A 9,383-nucleotide genomic window follows, 5' to 3' on the forward strand; every position below is an offset into this window, starting at 1 on the left:
TATCGATCAATAATGACACACCTCCTGGCATTGACAGCTTAGATGGAAAGCTACTGAGGATGGTAGCTGTGTCTATAGCCCCTCCTATCTGTCATATCTTGAATCTGAGCCTAGAGGAAAGTCTTTGTCCTGAGACCTGGAGGGAAGCCAAAGTCATTCCGCTACCAGAGAGTGGTAAAGCAACCTTTACTGGTTCTAACAGCAGACCTATCAGCTTGCTGCCAACTCTTAGCAAGTGTAACCGATGTGAAATGGCTAGCTAGATAGCGGGGTGCGCGCTAATAGCGTTTCAATCGGTGACGTCACTTGAAGTAGTTGTTCCCCTTGCTCTGCAAGGGCTGYGGCTTTTGTGGAGCGATGGGTAACGATGCTTCGTGGGTGTCAGTTGTTGATGTGKGCAGAGGGTCCCTGGTTCGAGCCCAGGTAGGGGCGAGGAGAGGGACGGAAGCTATACTGTTACACAAACTGTTGGAAAAAATTGTGTTTGACCAAATACAATGATATTTCTCTGTAAACAAGTTGCCAACAGACTTTCAGCATGCTTATATGGAAGGGCACTCAACATCTACTACATGGAAACAAATGACTGATGATTAACAAAGCCTGTGTGTACACCACCGGTCAAAAGTTTTAGAACACCTACTCAGTCAAGGTTTTTTCTTTATTTGTACTATTTTCTACATTGTGGAATAATAGTTAAGACATCAAAACTATGAAATAACACATATGGAATCATGTAGTAACCAAAAAAGTGTTAAAAAATCTAAATATATTTTATATTTGAGATTCTTCAAATTCCACCCTTTGCCTTGATGACAGCTTTGCACACTCTTGGCATTCTCTCACCCAGCTCCATGAGGTAGTCACCTGGAATGCATTTCAATTAACAGTTGTGCCTTCTTAAAAGTACATTTGTGGAATTTCTTTCCTTCGCGATGCGTTTGAGCCAATCAGTAGTGTTGTGAGGTAGAGAATATAGCCCTATTTGGTAAAAGACAAAGTCCATATTATGGCAAGAACTGCTCAAATAAGCAAAGAGAAACGACAATCCATCATTACTTGAAGACATGTTCAGTCAATATGGAAAATTTCAAGAATTTTTAAAGTTTCTTCAAGTGCAATCACAAAAAACAWCAAGCACTATGATGAAACTGTCTCTCATGAGGATCGCCACAGGAAAGGAAGACCCAGAGTTACCTCTGCTGCAGAGGATACGTTCATTAGAGTTACCAGCCTCAGAAATTGCTGCACGAATCATAATGCCCTTACTAGTGTCAGAGGAGACTGGGGTGAGATGCAGGGCCTTCATGGTTGAATTGCTGCATAAGAAACCACTATTAAAGGACATCGAGATAATGAATACAGGGAGACTCCTTGCTTGTGGCCAAGAAACACAAGCAATGGACATTAGACCGGTAGACCTCCAAATTTGAGATTTTTTGGTACAACCGCCGTGTCTTTGTGAGACGCAGTGTGGGTTGAAAGTGACCGTCTGCATGTGTATTTCCCACCGTAAAGCATGGGAGGAGGTGTTATGGTTTGGGGTTCTTGTGTAATTCAAGGCACACTTAACCAGCATGGCTACCGCAGTATTCATCAGCGATACGCCATCTCACACACACCTCACAGGCTGATTAAGGGCCTATTTTACCAAGAAGGAGAGTGTGGAGTGGTTGCATCAATGACTTGGCCTCTTACAATCCCCCGCCTCAACCAAATTGAGATGGCTTGGGATGAGTCGGACCGCAGAGTGAAGGAAAAGCAGCCAACAACTGCTCAGCATATGTGGGAACTCCTTCAAGACTGTTGGAAAAGCATTCCAGGTGAATCTGGTTGAGAGAATGCCAAGAGTGTGCAGCTGTCATCAGGACGAAGGGTGGCTATTTGAAGAATCTCAAATATAAAATATATTTGTATTTGTTTAACACTTTTTTGTTTACTACATGATTCTATATGTGTTATTTCATAGTGTTGATGTCTTCACTATTATTCTACAATGTAGAAAATAGTAAAAATAAAGAAAAACCCTTGAATGAGGTGTTCTAAAACGTTTGACCGGTAAGTGTATGCTGATGATTCAACAAATGAAGTCCCTGAAACCCTTAACAAGGAGTTGCAGTCAGTTTTGGAATGGTTGGCCAGTAATAAACTGGTCCTGAACATCTCTAAAACTAAGAGCATTGTATTTGGTACAAATCATTGCCTAAGCTCTAGACCTCAGCTGAATCTGGTAATTAATGATGTGGCTGTTGAACAAGTTGAGGCGACTATATTACTTGGATTTACCTTAGATTGTAAACGGTCATGGTCAAACATATATATATTCAATGGTTGTAAAGATGGGAAGAGGCATGTCCATAATAAACAGATGCTCTGCTTTTTTGACACCACACTTCAAAAAGCAAGTCCTGCAGGCTCTAGTTTGTCCAGCCATGTGGTCAAGTGCTGCGAAGAAAGACGTAGTTAAGCTGCAGCTGGCCCAGAACAGAGCCGTGCATCTTTCTATTCATTGTAATCAGCGGGCTGATATCAATACTAKGCATGCCAGTCTCTCTTGGTTAAGAGTTCAGGGGAGACTGACTGCATCACTTCTTCTTTTYATAAGAAACAATGTGTTGAACATTCCAAGGTTTTTGCATAATCAAYTTACACACAGCTCTGACACACTTACCGAACCAGACAGGCCACCAGGGGTCTTTTCACTGTCCCCAAACCCAGAACAAATTCAAGAAAGCGTACAGTGTTATATAGAGTTGTTATTGCGTGGAACTCCCTTCCATCTCATATTGCTCAAATGAACAGCAAACCTGRTTTTAAAATAGCAGATAAAGCAACAYGTCACGGCACAACGCCTCTCCCCTATTTGACCTCRATATTTTTTAGTGTCTACTGATATTTAGGCTATGTGTGCCGTTTTTAAATTCATGTAGTTCTGTCCTTGAGCTGTTCTTGGTTATTCATGTTCTGTATTATGTCATGTTTCATGTTTTGTGTGGACCCCAGGAAGAGTAGATGCTGCTTTCGCAACAGCTAACGGGGATCCTAATAAAATACCAATACCAAGCAAATTTAAGTCAGGACTGAGACTAAACCCATCAGGAACACTCAACACCTCTTGGAAAGCCATTCGAGTGTGYCTTTGTCATTAAAATGTATTTAATTGTCTCGCTGAAACTCTTTCCCAGGGTTTACAGAAGACTGAGGCGGGGTTTCCTATAATTTCTTAAATTTTTTAGGGTGCACATTTAGTTTTTTCCCCGAGCACTACACAGCCGATTCATATAACCAACTCATCATCAAACTTTGTTTATTTGAATCAGCCAGGACTGAGTTTGGGAAACCCTGGTCTAGAGTGTATAGTTTGTTTGGTCTATCCACTGCTTGGATATTAAGTAATGTATAAGAGATGTGGGTTATGAGTGGTTTAGCAGCTTGGTTTTGAGGTTGGGAACCTGGAATTGAGGTAAGGGAGAGGTTGTATAACACCCACACTCCAATAGGCTCTCAAAGCATCTGTCTGCCATGAGATATGAGCCTTCCTGGTTATTTTTATTCCTGCCCTCCTCTCTCTATCTTCTCTCGCTCCTCTCTCTCTCTGACAGCAATGAATTAAGAGCCTAACGAGCTGCATTAATGAGTCTGTTCGGGGGGAGGGAGAAAGGGGGGGGGGCACTGCAGAGAGAAGTTTTCTGTCGGGTCAGATGTGCTGTCTTTCGGTACAAATGAAGAGAGAAAGACGAAGGAAAGGAGAGAGAGCCGAGTGAGTGTAGGACTGTAGCCCTGTAGGAACACAAACCTGGGTTTCTGGCTGACGTCCAAGTGGTCCAGGTGAAGATGACATCATGCCTCAGGCGTCCTCTGCACTGTCAGTAAGTGTGCGTCTCAGCTGAATGACTCATCGCCATACAGATAGATTACCATGCACAAAAGCGAGATGGAAGGGAAACTTCTACTCCAGACGGGAAATGACACAGCTAATGACCATATCTCTTGATCTGCTCTCAAGTACCTCTGTTCATGATTGTATATTCTCTACGTCATAACATATTTTTGTTTGTCTAACCCCATAGTTACAGCATAGGTAAGCAAAAATCTAATCAAATCAAACTTTGTTTGTCACATGYGCCAAATACAACAGGTGTGGACCTTACCATGAAATGCTTACTTACAAGCCCTTAACCAACAATGTAAATAGTCTGGTGGCCATTTGATTAATTCTTCAGTAGTCTTATGGCTTGGGGGTAGAAGGTGTTAAGGAGCCTTTTGGTCCTAGACTTGACGCTCCGGTACCGCTTGCCGTGCGGTAGCAGAGAAAACAGTCTATGACTTGGGTGTCTGGAGTCTCTGACAATTTTATGGGCCTTCCTCTGACACCGCCTATTATATAAGTCCTATAGACAGTTTATGCTAATAATMATTTTCCCATAGAAGGGGCTCCCGAGTGGCGCAGTGGTCTAAGGCACTGCATCTCAGTGCTAGAGGCGTCACTACAGACCCTGGTTTGATTCCAGGCTGTATCACAACCGGCCGTGATTGGGAGTCCCATAGGGCGGCACACAATTGGCCCAGCGTCGTCCAGGTTAGGGTTTGGCCGGGGTAGGCCGTCATTGTAAATAAGAATTTGTGCTTAACTGACTTGCCTAGTTAAATAAAGGTTAAATAAATAAAAATAACAGCAAGTGCTCCCATAGGAATAGTTCTGGWAAGTACAGAGCAATGTCCATGAAACACCTAACAGTTCAATGTACAACAGACATGTAGCTGTCAAGAGTTAATTTAAGAGCCAATTCATGCAGTGATGCTTCAGATTACGTAATAGACGTAGTGGAAATTATTTGTATTCCCCTGTTGTTTTCGCTACGATTTTCTGTGCCATATAGCTAGGGCTTTTAGACCATCGGAATGGAAATCCAGGTTACCATGGAGACAAGCTTTCTACCATGGAGCTTCAGAGAACCCAGTGGCTGATGCTATACTGTAACCATGGTAGCGGTGGTCAGGACAGGAGTGAGGGATGGAGTGGGAGAGATGGTTGGCATCCTGGCTGGCTAAGAGCTGTGGGATGCCATGGTGAGAAATTGAGAGAAGGAGAGAGTGAGAGAATGACCTTTGTCCGTATGTTAACCTTATTATTGCGTAAGCACTTTCAGTGTAAAGGAATGGATTAGAGGGGCCAAACCTCCAGAGGATAGTTTGGGACAATTTGGCCAATAATGAATACAAACTGTCTGTACAGAGAGAACATGTGACGTTTCAATAGATGCGGTATGTGATGCATAAGGAGAATGGAGAAAGAGGAATGGTTGGATAGATTCACAACTTAAGGGATGGAGAGGGAATATATCTGGGACTCATTGGAACAGTGTGATTGTCTGTGCGTGTGTGGGGTGTGTGTGTGTGTGTGTGTGTGTGTGTGTGTGTGTGTGTGTGTGTGTGGGTGTGTGTCGTGTGTGTGTGTGTGTGTGTGTGTGTGTGTGTGTGTGTGTGTGTGTGTGTGTGTGTGAGTGTGCGTGTGTGGTGTGTGAGAGAGTGCGTGTGTCTCTGCGGGCTGTCAGCTGTGTGAAGGTCGGCAGGCTAATTTCAGCTGCTGCTTGTTGTTTGCTGCTCTGTAAGCACTTTGGATGCCCAGTGTCTTCCTCATTTTAATCAGGGAGGGACAAAATTAAGAGCGGAAAAGGATAGAAGTTTAAAGAGAGAGAGGGAGAGAGAGAGAGAGACTGCTGTGCATTCTCTAAGAAGGAGTACAGAATGCAGAATAGTGCATCCACTATTTTTACAGTACACTCTTAGATAAAAGGGTTCCAAAAGGGTTCTTCGTCTGCCCCCACTGGAGAACCCTTTTTGGTTCCAGGTAAAACCCTTTTTGGTTCCATGTATGTAGAACCCTCTGTAGAAAGATTCTACTTGGAACCCGAAACGAACCAAAAAGGGATCTTCAAGGTTCTCCTATGGGGACAGCCAAAGAACCCTTTTAGGTTCTAAACTCAGCAAAAAAAGAAACGTCCCTTTTCAGGACCTGTCTTTCAAAGATAATTGTAAAAATCCAAATAACTTCACAGATCTTCATGTAAAGGGTTTCAACACCTGTTTCCCATGCTTAGTTCAATGAACTAAACAATTAATGGAAGATGCACATGTGGAACGGTTGTCAGACACAACAGCTTACAGATGGTAGGTAATTAAGGTCACAGTTATGGAAACTTAGGACACTAAAGAGGTCTTTCTACTGACTCTGAAAAACAACAAAGAAAGATGCCAGGGTACCTGCTCATCTGCGTGAACGTGCCTTAGGCATTGCAATGTCCGTACTGTGAGACGCCTAAGACGGCGCTACAGGGAGACAGGACGGACAGCTGATCATCCTCGCAGTGGCAGACCACGTGTAACAACACCTGCACAGGATGGTACATCCGAACATCACACCTGCGGGACAGGTACAGGATGGCAGCAACAACTGCCCGAGTTACACCAGGATCACACAATCCCTCCATCAGTGCTCAGACTGTCCGCAATAGGCTGAGAGGGCTGGACGAGAGCTTGTAGGCCCATCAACAACGTCGCCTATGGGCACAAACCACCGTCGCTGGACCAGACAGGACTGGCAAAAAGTGCTCTTCACTGACAAGTCGAGGTTTGTCTCACCAGGGGTGATAGTTGGATTCACGTTTATCGTCGAAGGAGTGAGCGTTACACCGAGGCCTGTACTCTGAGTGGGATCGATTGGAGGTGGAGGGTCCGTCATGGTCTGGGCGGTGTCAAAGCATCATCGGACTGAGCTTGTTGTCATTGTGCGTTACAGGGAAGACGTCCTCCTCCCTCATGTGGTACCCTTCCTGCAGGCTCATCCTGACATGACCTCCAGCATGACAATTCCACGAGCCATACTGCTCATTCCTGCAAGAACAGGAATGTCAGTGTTCTGCCATAGCCAGCGAAGACCCCGGATCTCAATCCCATTGAGCACGTCTGGGACCTGTTGGATCGGAGGGTGAGGGCTAGGGCCATTCCCCCCAGAAATGTCTGGGAACTTGCAGGTGCCTTGGTGGAAGAGTGGGGTAACATCTCACAGCAAGAACTGGCAAATCTGGTGCAGCCCATGAGGAGGGGATGCACTGCAGTATGTAATGCAGCTGGTGGCCACACCAGATASTGACTGTTACTTTTGATTTTGACCCCCCCTTTGTTTAGGGACACATTATTCCATTTCAGTTTGTCACATGTCTGTGGAACTTGTTCAGTTTATGTCTCAGTGGTTGAATGTTGTTATGTTCAAACATAACACCTTTAGCACCTTTTTTTCCAAGGTTGTAGATGAGATGCAACGAAAAACACTTTGGAGAGAGAAGCAACGAGAGGAGAGGGGCTGAAAGGGATGAGAGGAGTTAAACAGAGAGAAAGAGACAGAGGTAGATAGAGAGATGGAAGTCAAATACAGTGTACAGAGTGTATTCTTTGTACAGGATGACAGGTGACACCCTGTCGGGGAGCAGGTAAGCCTTCACCACCCTAATGCCAATAGGCCTGGCATGTATTAGAAGCAGCTCCCTGATTAATGGCATCTAGTCTGCTTAGAGATAGATGTCTTGTTCATGCTCTCAGCTTTCACAGGTTGGGCTCTGCTTTGCTCGCTACTCATCAGTGATGCAACATACGCCCGGAGGCTTTGTAAACACTGAGTGAGAGGAACCACACTGATAGCCTTGAAAGCTAACAGCTCTGATAGATGTTGCCACGATGTTGCCTTTCGTGATGGTGTTATGAAACGACTTCTTCCTTCTCCCTGAACCTGAATGTATTTACAGAATCATTTCACAGAGCGTTGTCATTGTGACACCAACCTAGGGCTTTGTTAGATAACGTTGACTCACAGGAAAGAGCTGCAAAGTCAAGGCCTTGTGGCTGGTGCCTTGTGGCTGGTGCCTTGTGGCTGGTGCCTTGTGGCTGGTGCCTTGTGGCTGGTGCCTTGTGGCTGGGGTGTAGAGCAGTCAGTCAGTGTGCCAGGCAGGCAGGCAGGACATGTCACAGTGACTATGTGTGGTGTTGTCATCGTCATTAGGCTCTAAAATGGCCGTGCTGTGACTGCAGGGTCTGCCTGCCTGCAGAGGGAGAGGCTCCACAGCCTGAGCAGGGCAGACTGACTCCATGCCTGCTTATCCTGAGATTCACTCAAACAGTATCTCGCTGTACAGAAGTAAAGACTGGGACAGGAAATGTTGTTTCTGCCATAAGGCCCTAACCCTGAAGATTTGGAGTGTGTGAGCGCGGGTGAACGTGTGGGCTAATACATTTTCTCTCCTTCTCTCTCTCCCTTTCCTCCCCTCTCTTACCTCTTCCAGGGAAATTCTCCTCCAGTGGTGGTGAACACTGACACGCTTGACGGCTCCCCCTACGTAAGAGTAATACTCCAACTATACTGCATTATTCACTGCAGAATACTCGATTATTGATGATCATCCTACACAATACTCATCCCATATTGCTGCGTGGTTTTCGTCCTAGTTTTTACTCGTCATTCATTGGAAGTGTGAAAAACACTGTCTTCCTCTCTCAGGTCAACGGGACAGAGGGGGAAATTGAGTATGAAGAGATTACACTGGAAAGAGTGAGTGTTTTACAGCAAATAATTATAACATAGGGTCAAAGCCTTATTATTATCCTACAACTGATCAGGGATAGCCAAATAACATTCAAATGTATGTAATCTAGTACAGTTTGGTCTGTAATAGTCATCATGTTTGACACTGTGTAATGCTGTGTGTAATGCTGTGTGTGATGCTGTGTGTGATGCTGTGTATGATGTTGTGTGTAATGCTGTGTGTGATGCTGTGTGTGATGCTGTGTGGGATGTCATGTGTGATGTCGTGTGTGATGTTGTGTGTAATGCTGTGCCTAATATTGTATGTAATGCTGTGTGTAATATTGTGTGTAATGCTGTGTGTAATATTGTGTGTAATATTGTGTGTAATGCTGTGTNTTGTGTGTAATATTGTGTGTAATGCTGTGTGTAATATTGTGGGAAATGCTGTGTGTAATGCTGTGTGTAATGTTGTGTGTGATGCTATGTGTGATGTTGTGTGTGATGTTGTGTGTGATGCTGTGTGTGTTTAGGGTAACTCAGGCCTGGGCTTCAGTATAGCTGGGGGGACAGATAACCCCCATGTTGGTGATGACCCCAGCATCTTCATCACCAAGATCATCCCTGGAGGAGCTGCGGCCCAGGACGGACGGCTGAGGTACGCCCCTAACTAACTACCTACAGCTAACATCATCTCCTCTTCACCACCCTCAAGTTGTCAATCCCAACCCTTGACTCTGTATACACACGCACATATACAGTTGAAGTCAGAAGTTTACATACACCTTAGCAAAATACATTTAAACTC

General features: G+C 44.8%; 1 protein-coding gene across 1 annotated transcript in view; it reads left to right on the plus strand.

The window, feature by feature from the left end:
* The window catches only part of LOC111950959 (disks large homolog 4-like), an 81,264-nt gene that overhangs the window by 45,068 nt on the left and 26,813 nt on the right, over positions 1 to 9,383 (plus strand). Inside the window, exons 4-6 of the mRNA XM_070434529.1 lie at positions 8,337 to 8,390; positions 8,552 to 8,602; positions 9,109 to 9,233. Of these exons, the coding sequence (XP_070290630.1) occupies positions 8,337 to 8,390; positions 8,552 to 8,602; positions 9,109 to 9,233 (230 nt within the window). The remainder of the gene's footprint in view (positions 1 to 8,336; positions 8,391 to 8,551; positions 8,603 to 9,108; positions 9,234 to 9,383) is intronic.

This window comes from Salvelinus sp. IW2-2015, linkage group LG23, assembly GCF_002910315.2.
Source record: "Salvelinus sp. IW2-2015 linkage group LG23, ASM291031v2, whole genome shotgun sequence".
Classification (NCBI taxonomy): Eukaryota; Metazoa; Chordata; class Actinopteri; order Salmoniformes; family Salmonidae; genus Salvelinus; species Salvelinus sp. IW2-2015.